This window comes from Pteropus medius, unplaced genomic scaffold, assembly GCF_902729225.1.
Source record: "Pteropus medius unplaced genomic scaffold, Ma_sr-lr_union100, whole genome shotgun sequence".
In the NCBI taxonomy this organism is placed as follows: domain Eukaryota; kingdom Metazoa; phylum Chordata; class Mammalia; order Chiroptera; family Pteropodidae; genus Pteropus; species Pteropus medius.
This window is the reverse complement of record NW_024340849.1, coordinates 29,558,541-29,576,565: the sequence shown is the minus strand read 5'-3', so window position 1 is coordinate 29,576,565 and position 18,025 is coordinate 29,558,541. Positions and strand designations below refer to the sequence as shown.

The 18,025-nt window shown below is 38.4% G+C and overlaps 1 protein-coding gene across 22 annotated transcripts in view; it reads left to right on the top strand.

Moving 5' to 3' along the window:
- DTNA (dystrobrevin alpha) overlaps window positions 1-18,025 on the top strand; it is a 334,755-nt gene that overhangs the window by 299,012 nt on the left and 17,718 nt on the right. For 19 of the 22 annotated variants that reach the window (XM_039843433.1, XM_039843483.1, XM_039843459.1 and 16 more), the window contains 2 exons: window positions 3,599-3,712; window positions 11,158-11,254. In XM_039843433.1, the coding sequence (XP_039699367.1) occupies window positions 3,599-3,712; window positions 11,158-11,254 (211 nt within the window). Of the gene's footprint in view, window positions 1-3,598; window positions 3,713-11,157; window positions 11,255-12,935; window positions 14,126-18,025 lie in introns of those variants that run through there. The other 3 variants (XM_039843494.1, XM_039843495.1, XM_039843497.1) reach the window with 1 other exon arrangement.

Below are 18,025 nucleotides of genomic sequence, written 5' to 3'. Positions count from 1 at the left end.
CTTATTTTTGTTAAGGAGCCATCTAATGCAGAAGGGCCTGCTTGAGTACTAGAAGGAAATTATCTTTGCCATCCAGAGACAAATAGAAGGCTCTCCAAGGAGGGACCCTATAAGAACCCCAGACTAAAAAGTGGCATTTGAACTGGCCACCATCGCCCTGGTGTTCAAGCTAAACATCTTCATGTCCAGTCCTTCAGCAGGTCCTTTCTTTGTTCAACGCAAATTGATTCACAGTCCACTCCAATAGCTTATCCCTAAAACTATCTACTTTATCTCCACCATGACCACTCAATCCAACCTGCCATTTTACAAAACATAGATCATATCATGTGATTTCCTGTCTAAAACTCACTGATGAGTTTTCATCACACTTTAACTAAAACTCATCCCTCTTACTGTGGTCTGCAAGGTCCTGCCTACCTTTCTAGCCTCAGCCCACCTTGCTCATTACGCTCCTACTTCTTTCTGTCTTTACAGCCTTTGCGCTATTTTCTCAGCTTAGAAATCTCATTCTCAGGACCACTGCATGGATGGTTCCTTCTCATCATTCAGGTCTCAGCTCAAAAGACCACTGTCTAATCTTGCCCACTACCTCCTACCCCAGGAACCACTCTTAATTACAGCCCTGTAGGGGAGGGGGAGCAAGAGGGCAGGGAGGAGGCATATGACTTATCACTACCTGAAATAATTGCATTTATTTGTTTGTTTCCTTGTTTATTGTCTGTCTTCCCTGATTGAAATGGAAGTTTCTTGAGAACAGAGGCCATGCCAAATGGCCCCTGGATTCCAGAACCATGCCTGGTACATTGTAGAAGCATGGTAAAAATATAAAGTAAAAGAAATAATACATAGCTGAGTAAGATCTCAAACTCAATGCTGAGAAAGCCCAACATAAGAACAACTTGTACATTCTACATTTCTTAGAACAGCACCAAAATGTCTTAATACTTAATTCCATTCTTAAACACTGATGTCACTTCTGAGATCAAACTGGTAAAGGAGAAGGTTGTGATAATTGTTTCATACCTATATAGTTTGACCTGAAAATTTTAGAATAAATGATCTTTAAATATTCTTTAAAGTTCTATAGAAAAAAATTAAAAGGAAGGTACAAATTTGGTTGTCACGTTTTTATAATCTTAGAAAGAGAAAAGACTAAAATGAAAACTCACTAGCCCACACATATTTTATCTTGGTTGCAGTGTTAATCTACTCCCCCGCCTCTCCAAAGCACTTTGTTTTCCCTTCCCATCCTTTTCTTTCACCCAGCATGGGGATAGCATACTTGAAGAGAAATCACGACTTCCTTTAAGGAAATACCCAGGGATATCTGTCTTTTTGTGAGATTCCAGAATCAGCAGGAAGCACCACGGATGTTCGAATGGCCTTAGCTGTGTGGTGATACCGCTCTTCCTGCTTGTTTCTAGGATGTTTTTGGATTGTATTGTCTGAATGCATATTTTTCAGGACCAGAGAGAGAATAAAGAAATGGGAATGAGATGCCAGAAAGAGAGCCCCGTTCCATGCCTAAGTTCTTCTGTGGCCTCTAGATTTCCCCACCTCAGGCTGATGAACCTCTAATTCATCCCGAACTAAGCCAGTGGCCTCATTTCTTTCAAAGACCCCAGAAACACATCCCAGAAACTTATCCAGGTCATACTTCCGCACCATAGAAATTGACCCCATGAGTCCCATGGTCTCCAAGGTGGTAATTAACCCAATAATCAGATCTCTGAGCTGCAGGAGAGGATAGAGTTCCACACCTCACTTCATGACTACTCTAGGTCATTCGTGGACATTTCATCAACAACTTTAGAAGATAGTGCTTCCTTACAGCACCCTTGGACGAGCCAGTTGGTTTTAGTATTAGCAGTAGTAGAACTCTTCATATTATGTTGTATAAGTCACAGCTTACCTAGCCTAGGCCTGTCAGAGCAAGTACCAAAACCTGAGGGAGTCTGATATATGTGGCCTTTGAAGCTAACGAGCCTGAGTTCAAATCACCTCTATCACTTATGTATTATCGAACTTGGGCAAGTCTTTTAACTGGCCTGTGCTTTGATTTCCTCATTCATAAAACAAATATAATAGTAGTGCCTATAGATAACAGAATTATTACGAGGATTAAATAAGATTCAAGAGGACGGCACCATTCCTGGATATAGACTAAGCACTCAATGTTCATTATATATCTTACTATTATTTTTTCTTTTCAGAGCTGCTGCTTCTTTGGGTTACATGGTTCTGTCATGGTTCTGTCCTTAGAACCAACAAGAACTAGTGGGAGTCATAGAATATCAAGGTGTTAGCCCTGGAAAAGATCTCAGGACACTGATTTTCAGACTGAGCCCAGTGGAACCCTGGGGACTCTGTCAAGGGGGGAGAAAGAAAGGGCTAGGAGCACAGGGCCCACCCTATATTTAACCAGAGCATCTCTCTCCTAACTGTTTGACACACAGTGTTTCCATAGGAGATTTCTTTTAAAGAAAGGTTTTCACCATGGGACACCAAGGAGGACAAAAAGAGGTTGAAAACCACTGAATTATAGTCCAGCCTCCTCACCGTAGTCATGAGATGTGTGGTGACTGGTAATTAGCTTACCGATGCCGGTGCGTTTGTGAAGCAAGCAGTTGTAAATTAGCCTTTCAAATGGAAAGCCATCCCTCTTGCTCGCCAAGTTCACCTTCCATTCTTGGTGCTTTGTTCCATCTTATTGGTTCTTGTGCATTTTGTTGGGTGGGAGACTGACCCCTCTTTCAAGAATATGTGACCTGTAACCTTGCTTAATGGCTTCTAACTCACTTAGGGATAATTTGCCCTACACAAGTCACCCATCTGTTATGGCCAGCCTAACATTCACTTCAGTGCAGGGCAGTCCAGGCCCCAACACCAGTAACTGACACATCTCACCCCAGACAGAGGTCACACTAAGAGCACTCTTAGGTCACAGACTCGATTATAGTGAATCCTTTTAAAAGCACTTTACTTATAAGACCGCCCTAGTTGAGATCCATTGTTAAGGCTGAAAATGTTAAGAAAAAGAGAGAACATTTTGCATAACCATGGTCTTCTCAGATAAATTCAGTGAGAGGAATTTCATTCCTGGTGAGAGAATGAGGTTATTAAGTTTTATGAAATGAGCACCATTTATCCTTATTTTCCCTCCAAGTACCTCTTACTTGGTAGCTGCAGTTACTTTATGGTGTCAGACTGTGATCATAAATAATAGGAAGACACATTTTTTTCTCTGAAGTAGTGTACTTTTCAAGCTGCACACATTACCATGGCGTTATATTATTACTAGAGAGATCAGTAGGTCCTGGTGAGAACACTCAGCTTGAAGGCTCCAGTGACACACTGCAGAATCCTCATGGTTCATGTGTACTAGAAATAAAGTCAGAATCCTCTTACCCACAGCATCCAACTAGCTACAGCCACTGCCTTGTAAACACAGTTGGTTTTGTGAGGGTCAGTCCTTCTCAGAAACATAGGATGACCCCTTCTTTGCTCTGGTGGCTCTGAGATGGTCAGATGTTAGATCCTGAATAACCTAGAATTTAACTGACCCTGGTTCCTTATCACTCTCCTCTCTCCTAAGAGAAATCTTACAGGAGATCCAGAGGCTGCGGCTGGAACATGAACAAGCTTCTCAGCCCACTCCAGAGAAGGCGCAGCAAAACCCCACTCTGCTGGCAGAACTCCGGCTCCTCAGGTAAGAGAGGGAGCCAGAGGCATCTCAGGGATCCAAGTACTTGAGATCTTCAATAACGTCTACCACTGTCCAGCCAGCTTCTGACTTTTATTGGCTTTTTTTAATAGCACACACCTAATTGCCGAGATTTGGGGGTTTGAAGGAGAGGATGTTTATATTTTATTCTTTCATTTGATACAGAGAAAAAGGAATAGTTCTCTAGGTCAGAAACAAAATCTCTCGCTAGAAAAAATTCAACTCAACTCTTTTTATAGTTATTTGCCCTATCAACAATGTGTTTATGATACAAGTGATCAATAAAACAAACACATAAACAGCTAAGTAAACATCACAGGTTTTTACATTTAAAAATTTACCTGTAACCTGTAAAAGGGAGTCTGATGTTTCTTCGCCCCTGATAACTTTACTTACAGATCTCTAAAAATAGACTTCACACCTTCTTGTTCTGCAAATGAGTTAAAAGACATGGTGTGACCTACTCTGTCATCATAAAATATTTGAGTTGGAAAGGATCTCAGGTCATCTGGTTCAACCCCTGAATTTCAGTGCACTTTTCAAAGTCGGAAAGGTAGAAAGTAGCAGGACAAGGATAAGGACTGTTGTGGCTTCCCCTGCACCCATGTGTAAAAGGAAAGTCATGCTGTGGGCTCCAGGTCAGACTGGCTTCCCCCCATGCCTTGGACATGGCACATACTCAAACCTTTGTGTAACAAACAAAACAAACATAAATTCAAAGATTTTCCCTCATAGAAATGTCATATTTCACAAGGCACTTTCAGTTGGCAAGTATAGCATTCTTCCCATCTTTTGGTTTGGGTGCCACGTACATTTCAGGTATATCTAACTCTGAGGCATGCTTTTTAGGTATAGTCATGTGCCCAACAACGTGTCAGTCAAGGATGGACTGCGTATATGACAGTGGTTCCATAAGATAATGGAGTTGAAAAATTCCTATTGCCTAGTGATGTCATAGCCACTGTGATGTCACACATAGCGTAACGCATTACTCGCATGTTTGTGGCAATGCTGCTGTAAACCAACCTACTGCTCTGCCAGTCGTATGAAAGTATAGCACATACGATTATGTACAGTACACGATTCTTGATGAGAATAAATGACTATATTACTAGTTTATGTATTTTCTATACTATACTATGTTTTCTATACTATACTGTCATTTTTTTAGAGTGTACTCTTTCTACTTATAAATAAGTTTTGCTGTAAAACAGTATGCCGCACTATGACAGTAGCAGCCTCACACATCTCACTTTTGCTGTGTCTCTTGATTATATAATTTTCTCTTGTGCTTGATTTAATCTTGTTTTGTATAGTGACATGCTGTATGGGTTCATAGCTTAGGAGCAGTAGTCTATGCCATTTAGCCTAGGTGTGTAGTAGGCTTTACCATCTAAGTTTGTCTATGGTGTTCACATGATGATAAAATCTCCTAATGACATATTTTGAGAACACATCCGTATTATTAACTGGGGCATGGCTGTACAGAACCTCTTCTCAGAAACCCTTGTCAGAACTGGAGTGCCATTTACTTTCTCCATACAGGGAGACTAAATTAAGCAGGTTCCGTATGGCTGTGCTTGGAGTGTACCAAGTCCGTACTGATTGTAGCCGTGAGTATTTCCAGGGGTTCCACTCTAGCCCTGCCCTTTGGACAAGGTTCACATCTGAGCACCACAGCACACCTGGCCCCGCTGCAGGCCCTGCCTGCTCTCAGCGGTGGCCCAGCCCCTCCAGGCCCATGCACTTGGCTGGAGAGGCTGACCCCCTCAAAGGCCTGAGGTACAGAAAGGAAACGTACAGAACCTGCAGCTTGGTGGGGGCTGCTTAAGGTAAAGAGATGACATCATACTTTAGAATAACAAAGAAATTTAATGGAAGAAACAGAAATTCTTCCTTTTCGACCTGTATGATTTCTGGTCCTACCTTCAGAGAGATGTATTAGAAATTCTTATATATTCTTCTATACCATTACCCCAAAAGGGCTGAAAATGAAAAGAAGGGAAAAGTGATATTTCTTGTCATGCTGCTCCTCAAAGGTATATAAAAATGACTGCTTGAAAGTATCTCTCACAAAATAGGATTATGTAGGCCCTTCAAGCTCACAAGTTGAAAATTAAGTCTAATATATACAGAAAGTTAAGTCTAATATATACAGAAATATAACCGAATAAACCAGCTTGGAAACAGAGTAAGTAGTCAGTCATCTACACATCAGAGTACCTGTCTGAAATGTCCTTTGTGCCTCTGCCAGTGGTCGCCCCATTCTCCAGCTCAGGGATGATGACTGGGGATTTTTCATAAGCATTCTCATCAGTTCCCGCCAGTTAGCATTTGCTTTCCAAAATATCTAGTTCTATTTGGATAATGCAGTCTGGGAAGACATCTTGATGTGTCTGGGTCGCTGATGATGAGCTTTCCAACTGATATTTCTTCCCTCCTTGATGTCACTCTCTTATAAGACTGATAATCCTCTGGCCCTGGCTTGTGGGCATTCCCATGGCCCCAGCTAAGCCCAAAGCTACATTAAGGAGTCTGGCCCTGTAGGAACTTACATAATTTTGGCCCTCGGTGTCAGCTTGTGGCCTACACCTGAGGCTTGAGGCCTACACCTGAGGCTTGAGGCCTGAGGCCTGAGACACCTAAATCCCAGCTGATTTTCTTGCCTACCTGCTTATTCTATACCTCTCTTGTGCTTGGAAGAAGGGAAAATACCCTCCCTTTAAGAGTAGTCCTTTAGATATTTGTAAACCATTTATTCTGTGCTAAGCACTTTCACAATTTGTAGATTTCACAGATACCCTGACATTCCAGGTTAATAATCCCACTCTGGGTGTCTAAGTTTTATTCCTTAGTCATTTTATACGTCGAAAGCTCTCCAAAACGAATGGCCTCTTGCACAGTTACTTTCGCCTTAGTTCACACTGACAGTGGCCATGTGAAGCCACAGGAACGCCTTGCTGTAGCTTTGATAGCAGGCTTCTTCCATTACATCGTTATCAGGGCCTCTTGTGGAGATACCGACAGGAGAAATTTCTTTCACCTCGAAGACAGGGTTGGGGAGAAAGGAGCAGAGCTTTGCTTTTTATGAACACATCATTTATTTTTGTCTTAAGAGCACTATGACCTTTTTAAACGATCATATTTTCCTTTTCATTTTAGCTGCAGGAAAGCTGAAAGCCAAGCTTACAATCTAGATCTGGCAGCTGACTAAGGTGATATGATAGGCATATCTGTGTGCAAATCTGACACTTCCTATGCACTAAGCCCTGCATACACTGTCCCCTGTAAGTGCCATAATGAACATGGGAGATGGACACTATTATATTCCTTTTATAGATATGGAAACTGAGATTCACAAAAGTTAAATAATTTGCTCAAGAGCCCGACAATGAGTAGCACAGGTGGATTCCATAACTTTGCTTAGGTCTTAATTATGTTATCTCTTGCCTGAATGATTATAATGAGCACTTAATTGATTCCCAGCCTCTGATTCATCTACACTGCTGTCAGAATTATCTTTCTTCACTTTATTATTCATTTAACTCACTCAACAAATATTTCTGAAATGCAGTATGCCTGGAACTTTTCTGGGAACCTTATACCATGATGCATTGGAAGAAATACTGTCCCTAGTCTCATGGAATTTGTAGTCTTGTAGGAAAATGTCATTTGTGTAAAAACTTACACAAATAGGAATATAATTATCAATCTGAGATAAGTGCTACAAGGACTCTTCCTTTAAAAGAAAAAACGAACCATAATTTTCAAACTTGCCCTTCACTAGAGTCAGAAGGGGGTACCATGAGGAAGGATTGTTTGAGTTGAAATATGAAGAATGGAACATAAGGAATGGAGATTAAGGATGGGGAAGGGGGCTGGCACAGCTGAACAAAAGATCCTCCTGGAAGGCAGAGACTATCTGTACAAAGACCAAATGGCAGGAGCGAATCTAGCGCTCTTTGGGTCTATGAACTAAACAGTCTATAGACCTAAAATGTAGTGAATGAAGTGGTTCATGGTAAAAAAAAAGATATAGGTAGGGAAAGACCATGATTCTATAGTCTTTCAGACCATGAAGACATTACTATTAATTCTGCAACAAGAAGCCATTGAAAAATGAGAGTTACATTTTGAGCTAACACACTGGATTAGTTTGCCAAGTCAGACTCACATGACCCAGAGCTCTTATTCCAGTATTGAGCTTTACTAATGATTTCAAGAATACAGGCAATTCGGAAGCACAGATGAAGCAGAGAAGGGTCTGAAACATTCCATATGGTTCCCTAGGGCCTTTGCTTTCCATATGAGATGTAGCTTCTGAGAGACATTTTGCAAGATGATCTAGCGAGCCTTCTCTGACCTTCTTCGGCCATATAGAACTTGACGTCTTCTTCTCAGTGTTACTACATATAGCATGTTGTTCTTATTTTTAAGAATTCACCAATGGTGATACATTCACCACTGTTGTTTTGAACTTTTTCATTTCTGCTTCCTTCTCACCCGAGTACACAAACTGTATCCTACTCATTATTTTATTTACAGTATCTTAAAAGTGCTGAATAGATCGAATGGGTAAACTGCACACCCATTAAGAGACAGCTAAGGACTGTGCAAAGACAATACCATCTTCTGTACTGAAGAAAACATTTCTTTAAAACTATGAAGCAACTAACTTCACCCTACACATCTCAAAAAAAGAAATAAATCATTTTCTATATCTATCCCTTCCCTAAAATATAAGTATCTTATTCTATGCCCCCCAAATCGCACTCTTTTCAACATATATAAAATTATTCTTGGCGACAACTTGTTAATATAAAGTAATTTTTTTTGGTTTTACCAGTTAAAATGGAATTGTAATCTCTGATGCAAGTCTGTGGCTTCCAGACTCGAATACCATAGATCAGATCAGTTTTTTAATTATTTGGGAGAAACAGCATAAAGTTGAGTGCTTTTTGCGTTACCATATGACATTTTTTTAAAACCTACCATCATCTGTTGTCACAATAGTTTCATGAAGGATATTATATGTTTTAATTTTTATTTTGAACAAGCCTACAGAGGAATGATAAGACTATCACAACAAATTTCCTTCTATACTTCACCTAGAAATTCAAACATTTTGCCACACCTTCTCTATCTCCCTCTATATCTCACGTATATATTTATATATTTTTGATGAGCCATTTGAGAGTAAGTCACAAGCATCATCACCCTTTACCCCTAAGTACTTATGTGTATATTTCCTAAGAAAAAATAAATTCTTTCATATAGCCATGCTATCATCATCAAATTCAGGAAAGTTAATATTGATATTTATTATTATCCAATATATAATTTATATTAAAATTTTTCCTATTGTTCCAACACTGTCCTAAAAGGGTTTTAACGTATATAAAACTAGAGATAAAATGACAGAATATCAGAATAAAAGATACTCCTTTAGAGATGAATATATTTAGCTCTATGAAAATAAAATCACTATTTAACCCTTGTTTTCTCATTTCTGCTTTGAACAGTAGAGGCTACACTACAGATTTGATATCAGACTCACGTTTGGTAACCACTGGTATAAACACAGAGAATAAAAAATAAAGACATTTCAAAAGAGTGTTTCTTAAAAAAAAACATATATAATTCAATCAAATGCGTGAAAAAGTAAATGTCATGTTTTGAAAGATTATGACTATAAGGTAAATGTACAAATAAGTTTTTTTAATGTTGATTAATTCTAAACTAATACTAGTTAACTTCTTCTGATAGTTTTTAGATGCCTTTCTTAGTGTTTCTTACCTACGATATTAGAATTTTGCCTCAACTTTCTTTTCAAAGTGTTCCTGTGGCCAAAAGGCCAAAAATTACAGAGCAGTATCTAGAAGAGAACTGAAAATAAATCAGAAAGATTGTTTACCCTTCTACCAAACCCTACCGTTGGATGTATTTGAAACACCGTGTGCAGAGAAAATCAAAGAAAAAACAGCTAATGGTTTTGTCATTGAAGAATATTTTTTAATGTGGCAAGATTCTCTAAATTAGAATACTGCAGCCCAAGAAGAAAAAGATGAAAATAAGATTATTAAAGTCTATAAAATTATGATGTTCCTTGTCCACAGGATTCAGAAAAGAGGCAGTTGTTAAAGAAATCAAAGGAAGGATTGCTCTGGGAGTAAGCTTTGCGTGGCAATAAAAGCTGAAAATATAAGTATCTTCAAAATTAGTTGAGATCTGTTTATAAATTTTAAATTCATAATTTATTATAAAATAAGCTGCTATGAAAGCAAATGAGAAATGTCTCATTTTTATCTATAACCTGTCCTCCCACCAAATATCTTTCAATTGGATGAGCCATCGACCTAACTCATTGTGACATTTTTATATTGTCAGTTTTTCATCATAGTCCCTGCTATAGCTCCACTTAATGTTGTGTCTATGCCACTGATATTAGGCATATTCATTTGCACTTTAATGTATATGTAGTTAATGCATCTACACATTTTTGAAATATAAGTTTCAATATTTTGAACTCAGAAGCCTTTGGGGCAAGAAAAAATGTATATATTACTTATACTAATGGTCATAAAATAATAGATTTTAAATTGATTTGAAAATATACATCTATGTTTGTTAGAAATGTGAACCATTAATATTCTCCATACTGTTTTATTTCTTTTCCCCTTTAAAAGATATTTTTGATACCTCTTAGTATCAACATCAGTGATAGAGTATAGATTGTGCTTTATGGTTTCCATTCCACCGACAGTTTAATAGAAGTTCTACAAAACAAAATGAAATTAAACAAACACAACCCTTGTAGATTATTTTCAGTTAGAACAATTATATAGAACCTCTATATTCTGGCTTCACTTTATGAAACAAAGCCCAAACCAGAAAAATCTAGATTGACTATAATAACTATGCTCCATTAATATTTCACCTCTGAAAGGTACCACATTGTACATTAAGATTGAAAAATATGAAAAATTTTACTTTTCTAAATCCAGTTTTTAAATACTAAGGTAATCAACACTTTCTGTGAGATTTAAAAGAGTCCTTGGGTTTGGAGGGTCTGTGGGATTGGCCTTTTTCAGTGATAGTTTGGTTTTTGTTTGTTGTCCCAAGGAAACCCAAAGCACCGCACAGGGCCGTGACATAGGAAGCATTCAGAAAAGATTTCATTAAATGGCTAATTCACGGTAGAAGGAGAAGTGTCTAAAAGAATTCCAATCCTGTTTTAGTATGACTTCTAATAAATAAATGTACACCGCAAGCTATAATTGTTCACTCATTTGACATTTCACTGCCTAGTAACCATGTCAAAGACCCAGAGATTCCTTCTGTCTGGTGGTTCACTAGTCCCAAAAGATTGGAACATGTGATTCAGTCAGTGAGTTGAATGCTGTTTCTGATGACAACTGCTTCTTTCTTAGACAGCGCAAGGATGAGCTGGAACAGAGAATGTCTGCTCTCCAGGAGAGCCGGAGAGAGCTAATGGTCCAGTTAGAAGGTCTCATGAAGCTACTAAAGGTAAGATGTTTCCAATAAATAGATATTTTCTAGACTTAGGACTATGGCATTTGTAAAATTTTTGCATATAATGTGCAATGGCTTTTACAATTACTATATATGATTTCCCCCAAAATGTGGTTTCAAACTCAGATATAGGATTTTTTCACAAATGCATCAAATGATAGCAGTCCATTATAGGGCTCATTCTTACTCCTTTTCTGGAACCAGACTACTGAGGACCTTCATGGGAAATTTCTTCTTAGCTTATTTCCAGTTTCTTATGTCCTCGAAAGTAATAAAACCGGATTTATTTAGAAATATTTTACATTTAGTAGCTTTTATCAGTTATGACTAAATTGAAAAGAAGCTAATATCTAATTCATAAAATGAAGATAGCCATTAAATAACTTTGATGGTAATAGTTTAAGAGGAGTAGCTTTAATTTCAGTAAAATATTTTATCTCTGTGGCTTTAGCAGCAAGTCACAAAACTTCTATGAGTCTCAAATGCAACATGTAAATGGAAATCTTATTATTCTTCAGATAGAGTGTTTAATATGATGATCTATAGAATTCCTCTGCAGAATGCTATAATCTGTTGTTTTCATTGGAAAGTGGCATTCTTCCTTTCATAAATCCTTATTCTCTTCTTCAGTATGCACTAAATTACATTTTAAGTCAAAAGTAGACTAATTATGGCCACATGTCCACAGTCAGCCCTGTAGAAGTGTCAGTGCTGTGTGGTCATCCTGCTTGATGTAAATAAGCATGAACCAGTATGGACTGAAACTGTGACATGCCAAAGGTGTCCTGACTTTGAGTCCACGGCTCCCCCACATCCCTGACACACCATTATTTATTGTTTCTGTATTTCTCTCTCTCTCTCTCTCTCTCTCTCTCTCTCTCTCTCTCCCTCCCTCTCCTCTCTCCTTTTTCTCCCTCCCTTTTTTCCTTCCTTCCTTCCTTCCTTTTATTTAACAAACATTTGTTGAAACCAATGTGTCCCAGGCGCTGCTGTTAGTGTAACACTTCTTTCTTTTGTTTTCTTTACTTTTTTTATTCCTTAGTCAACTTTGCCTGCCATCAGTGTTGGGAATACTTTATTTACCAAGCAAAACTTACTTTTCAGTGTATTAGAAATGTAAAGTATAGAATTCAATTTTCGTTGTACTCTATGTGTTAGGACAGGACTAGATAATTAATAACCTGTTGCTATTTCTGGCCTGTAAGCTCATTTGATGATCCAGAAAAGCTCTTTCTGCTTTCCTTTTCAAATATACTAAATGAATAAAGTTGATCCTATCTTTCCCTTCACTGAATGACAGGAAGCTTTGAAAACATCCCCCTGCTTATATTGCTATGGATTCTATCACCATAGCATTGAGATACGAGTCTGTTTACCACCAGCCATCTTGGCATCAACCTAGCCTAACTGAGCAGTCCATCGTATCAGGATGTACAAACACCAGGACAGAGAGATGGTGTCGAAAGATGGTTAGACACAGGAAGAAAAGAGATGGGTCTATATTTTCAAATACCTAAAAAGACTTAGAACTGAAGTCACTGAGGTAGAAGAGACTTGACCTGCCATCAAAGCTATGTTGATGTTTCCCCACCTTGCATTCCTATACACTGTATTGGAACATGCTCTTATTGGAACCCTGGGTAATCTAACTATTATTGGTTCAATCTTTCTGTAGGAAGAAGAACTGAAGCAGGGAGTAAGTTATGTTCCCTACTGCAGGTCTTAACTAACAGTGGAGGGGCCTGCCGTCCTGCTGTTTTTCTCATTGCTTTTGCCTCTAATGTATGTTCATGCTTCAGTTTGGAAAGAGAAAAAAATCATACTAATTTGCTTCCTTTTCAATGTAGTGCTTGAATTGAGATATATAAAATTTAGCATTTTTTATAACTATTACTACTGTCGGCATCAAAAGAAGAGCTATTACATCTTTGAGAAGAGGGAACAAATTGTAATTTGTTGGACACTTTTTAGATCTCCAGGGGTCTAAATTTCAGACCAGTCTTGTGCTTTTCTGGGTTGTTGACCAAACCCTTCTCTTAATAGAAAGATACCCACTGCAGTCACTAAAGTTACACTAGGTAAAACCCACAGCACTCAAAAGCTAACTTCCTCATCCCCTAACACTGTGAGTATCCAGTTCAGTTTCCATTTTACTGAAAAAATGTAGAACCTCTTTTTATAAAAATTGGCCAATTACATCTCTTTTTATTATATAATTATTAAGCCCCAATTCCCCACTGCTCACCCAAATGTACTCAGTCTTATGAGAGAAAGACTACTCAGTAATTGTTCACTTTCCATTGTTTAGTTCTTCCCAAGCAGAATTCCTACTGTTGGTTGAAACATCTCAAAAGAATAGGTAACTTTCAGCCTTTCTCTTATCACCAAGAACCTTTCTGCTCTGGGATTTCACAAGGTCCTCAGATATATCTCCGGGAAAAGGGACATCATAACTGTAGCCTAAACTGAAGCCCTGTACCTAACTCTGTGGTCAGGTTCAGAAGCCAGCAGAGGGAGCAGCATACTCAAAAAATAATAATAATAAAATGAAAGCAAAATAAAAGCTGCTTTTATTTCAAGTGCATGTACCAAGCTGTGTATGACAATAGACCCCACCTGCTAGTATTATCAAACATTTTCACATTATTTCCATTGATCGATTAGAACCGTAGCCTGTCCAATTTCAACCTACTTTTTAATTCTTCTGTATTCTCTTTCCTATTATTCATTGTGTGTGTTTGTGTGTAACAAAGAATGTTTGCAAAATGCTGGACACATTTTTGCCCTTTATTCCCATGGTCTGTAAAAAAGGAAAGTGTAAAACTAACCTGTAATGTCAGACAATAAAGACAATGTATTACATTATTTTGTATTTTGTGAAAAAAAAATTGCTAAAACTAAAGTCCAGTTTTATTGAGACAGTGCCCCTCGGTGAAGGACACACATTGACAGCCTGTATAATTGCCCATAAATGCATACATGGGGTATTTCTATGTACTTCCAACACTTAGATCATGGTAGAGAAAAATGCCTTGCTGTGGCACTTCTCTTTGCAAACAGCCTCTTTTCTTTTCTGTCTCTTACTTAGCACGTGCATTAAAAAAGGAGATAAGGCTCCAATATAACCTTCCTCCTCCTAGTGGAGAGAGAGGGCAATCATCCTGTAATCGGTCAGCCTTGCTTTATCCATTTCCCACGGGGACTCCTTCTCTACCATTTCCGGGCCAACGCATTCTTGAAAGGCTCAGAGGACCGGGAAGTTCATAAACTGTTGGATGCATAGAGCCAGGAAGTTCATAAACAGATGGACGCACAGAGGCTGGAAGTTAATAAACAGATGGATGCAGAGAGCCAAATCATGGCAGCGCCCATAAGAGCATTACTGCCCCCTTTCCTTCCAGCTCCTCTCACTGAGCCCGAAACAGCTTTTGCATCTCTAAAAGTCAGCCTGCAGTGAGTACTGCTGCATAGCTACTTAAGGGCCATTATTGGTAACACCCAGATGTCAGCAGTGCATTGTCTGGAAGGGAGTTTGCCTGTTTTAGTCATTCATTTGCTTTTACACGCAAACCTCTTTTCAAAAAGGACCCGAGGCAGCTAACAACAAAAGACATAAACAATGACTTCATAAAATAAAAATAGAAAAATCAAAAACTGAAGAAAAGAAAATGCAAATATTCTAATTATAAGGGACAGGAGTGTTACTCTGAGATTTCTGGCAATAAAGCGAAAAAGAAAAGCATATTGGTCGTTTTATTAGAACAGAAACTCTAGTTCTTAGGGGACCAAATTTCTGTTGGCATAAAATATAAAAAGAAAGTCTCACTCAGAGCTTTACAGGAGGAGTACTGAAAAAAAAAATGGACAAATGCAATAGTAACTTTCATATGGCTGATACTTATAATGACCTTCAGTCAAAATTAAAGACAACCTCACATGTTCCAATCCTGTAAAGATAGTTCTACAAGGAAATAAACAAATGCCATCCAAATATATAGACTTCTCATGGTATAACATGATCTAAGGAAAGAATTTAGAGGTTTTAGTCTGGCATCTGCTTCTAAATTCTGTTTTCATTTATGAGCTTTTCTCCTTTGGGGACATTCTCTTTGTAAAATCAGATTTAAAACACTGCACACAACAAATCGTGCTTGATTTAATAGCCTCTACTTGCTTTAAACTAAGTCTGTGTGGTTCAATGTATTTTATTATATTGGTATATATAATTCCTAACTATACTGTTTCTTGTTAGAAGTAATGCATGAATTTATTCCCCTTGAGGAGAGAACATGAATTTTTTAAAAAATAGTGCCTGTAATATAAAACGATGATTATGATATCATAAGCAATAAATTTTTTTTACAAAACTTGAATTGAAATTATCCTACCCTCTTTCTTCTTTGTGTATTTTTAAGATTTATTGAAGGAACCATAAAAAGAACACTCATAAAAAGTTTAATAATGAAGGCGGCTGGGGTATAATTGCAGCGACAGTATGTTCCAGAGTTTCTGATATACTTCTAGTTTCAAATATTATGTTCCGGTCTAAAACCAAGCATCCTGACTTTGAGTTCAGAAAATAAGATCTCAATAATAACTTCTTAGGAAGATTACTAGAGTTAGACATGAATTATACCAGTCCCAGCTCTTCCGTCACAGCGTAAGATGAGTAAGTCAGTTCACTTCCTGGTAATTTATTTCACATGTACAGATAATACATGATTTAGCAGATTGTTGTATGGATTTAAAAAGATAATGGATGTGCAAGCACTTTGGAAAATACCATACATGTCATATATAAATAAGAACGTATGTGTGTATGTACATGTATATGGGTACATGTAAATTTTCTAATTTGACCCATATTTTGACACGCACACACAAAAACACTCATGCATTCACTTCTCTTCCTTACAGTTAACCAACAGAGTTTCAATCAGAAGGAGAAAGTCAACCATCATTCCAAATTTCATCCCCTGCCTTCATTCTGTTCTCTGTTTACAACTGGATGACCCAATTAATTCAAGAAGTCATAGTCACTCAGGTTCCTACTTCTTTCACACAAGGCTATAAAAAATATGAACAGACCAGAAATGACAATTTTACCAGCTTAAGTTTCACCTTTCTCTGTTTCCCTTGCTCATTGTCTCTGGTGGGTATTCGATAGAGTAGTGAAGCAATCAAAAGTGAGGGTGGGGACATGGATAATACACATCATAAATAATCAATTGCAGTATAAGGACTCACATCTAGTATTCAAAAACATACCCTCCCAGTTTCAGTCTCTCTCTCGCTCTCTCTCTCTCGCTCTCTCTCTCTCTCTTTCTCTCCTCATCCTCCGTGCATGCGTGCATACACACCACACACACGTCTTTTTTAAAAATTAGGGATTGGTTAATTCATTCTAGAAAATTATTAAATATTATTTCTCTGCTTTAAAACATTGAAAGATGACCCTCAAGTTCAAGATAAATGCTAGCCCCTTTTATGACATTGGAGGCACCCAAACCCAGTTCTTCCCCTTCCCAGCATCATTCTCCTCCACTCCCCATAGTGAACCTGGCGCTTCAATAATACTGCCCTCCCAACCCTATCTGCATTGCTCGTGATACTCCAAGGCCTGGGATGTTCTTCTCTCTGCCCAGTACTTTCTCTTCTCTGCCTAAAAATCTCGGCTGTTAAGACCCAAGTGCAATGATGCCTCCTACCTGAAGTCAGGATCAGTCACCTCATCTGTGTCCCCATAACACTTTGTACACAACAATCCCTATGATGACAGTCAGTGAATGTGTATTGGGAGAAAGGATGAAAAGAGGGTTGGATGTAGCTAAACACTGGTTTGCTCTACCTTCCCAGGCTGATAAGTAAACCAGACCTGACTAGGCTGTATTCTCAGCCAAACCTGAGAGGCAGATTTTTCAGGTTGGGAGGAGGACGTACATAACATCACCCACTCCCATCTCATGGTCATCCTCTCTGCCATTTCTCCAGGCAGTGCTGGTTCAGCAATTAGACATTTGGACCCTTCCTTAAAGCATCCCTCCTTTCTGGTGCTGAGTAGAAACCAAAATACTTCCTGGTTAAAAAAAAAAAAAATCAGAAAATTTATGGATCTTGTCAGACTTTTTAAAAATTGATACAACAGCACATTGAGTGGACTCAGAGGATGGAGTGTAGAAATGAATTTTTTATTTATTCTCTAGGAAGAGAGCTATTTTAAATTTGCCAAGTATGATATATGTTTTCCTTCTTCCATAAATCAACTCCCTTCTCAGGAATTTTAGATCTATATATTGATCTGCATGGACCATCATCCCTTAAGTCTTTGCTCCATTAATCATCGAGTAATTTCCAGAAAAGGATGTTCACAGAGATTATTCACCCTAACTGTTCTAAAGTAGTTAGAAGACATGTTTTATGACCTGGCCAGAAGCCACCATTCTATAGAAGCTACTCCCTGTGAAAGTGAAATTCAGTGATATCTACCCCACTGATCTACCCCAGTGCCAAGAGGCAACTGCCCTCTCCTAAGTGGCCCTACAAGAACAGCAGAAAGGGAGTCCAGAGCTGGCAGTAGGTCCTAGGAAGGTACTGTGCATCAAACTGGGTGGTATCCTCACAAAGAGGTATGGGGCCATGATGGCCCAGGGAGCCAGGGTCCTCTCTACAAAAATCTGGGTAAAGACCGGACATGACATGGGAGTTGCGAGTTGCAGGTAAGATATCGCTGAATCTTTTCTTCAGCACAGAATCTTTCACTAAAAT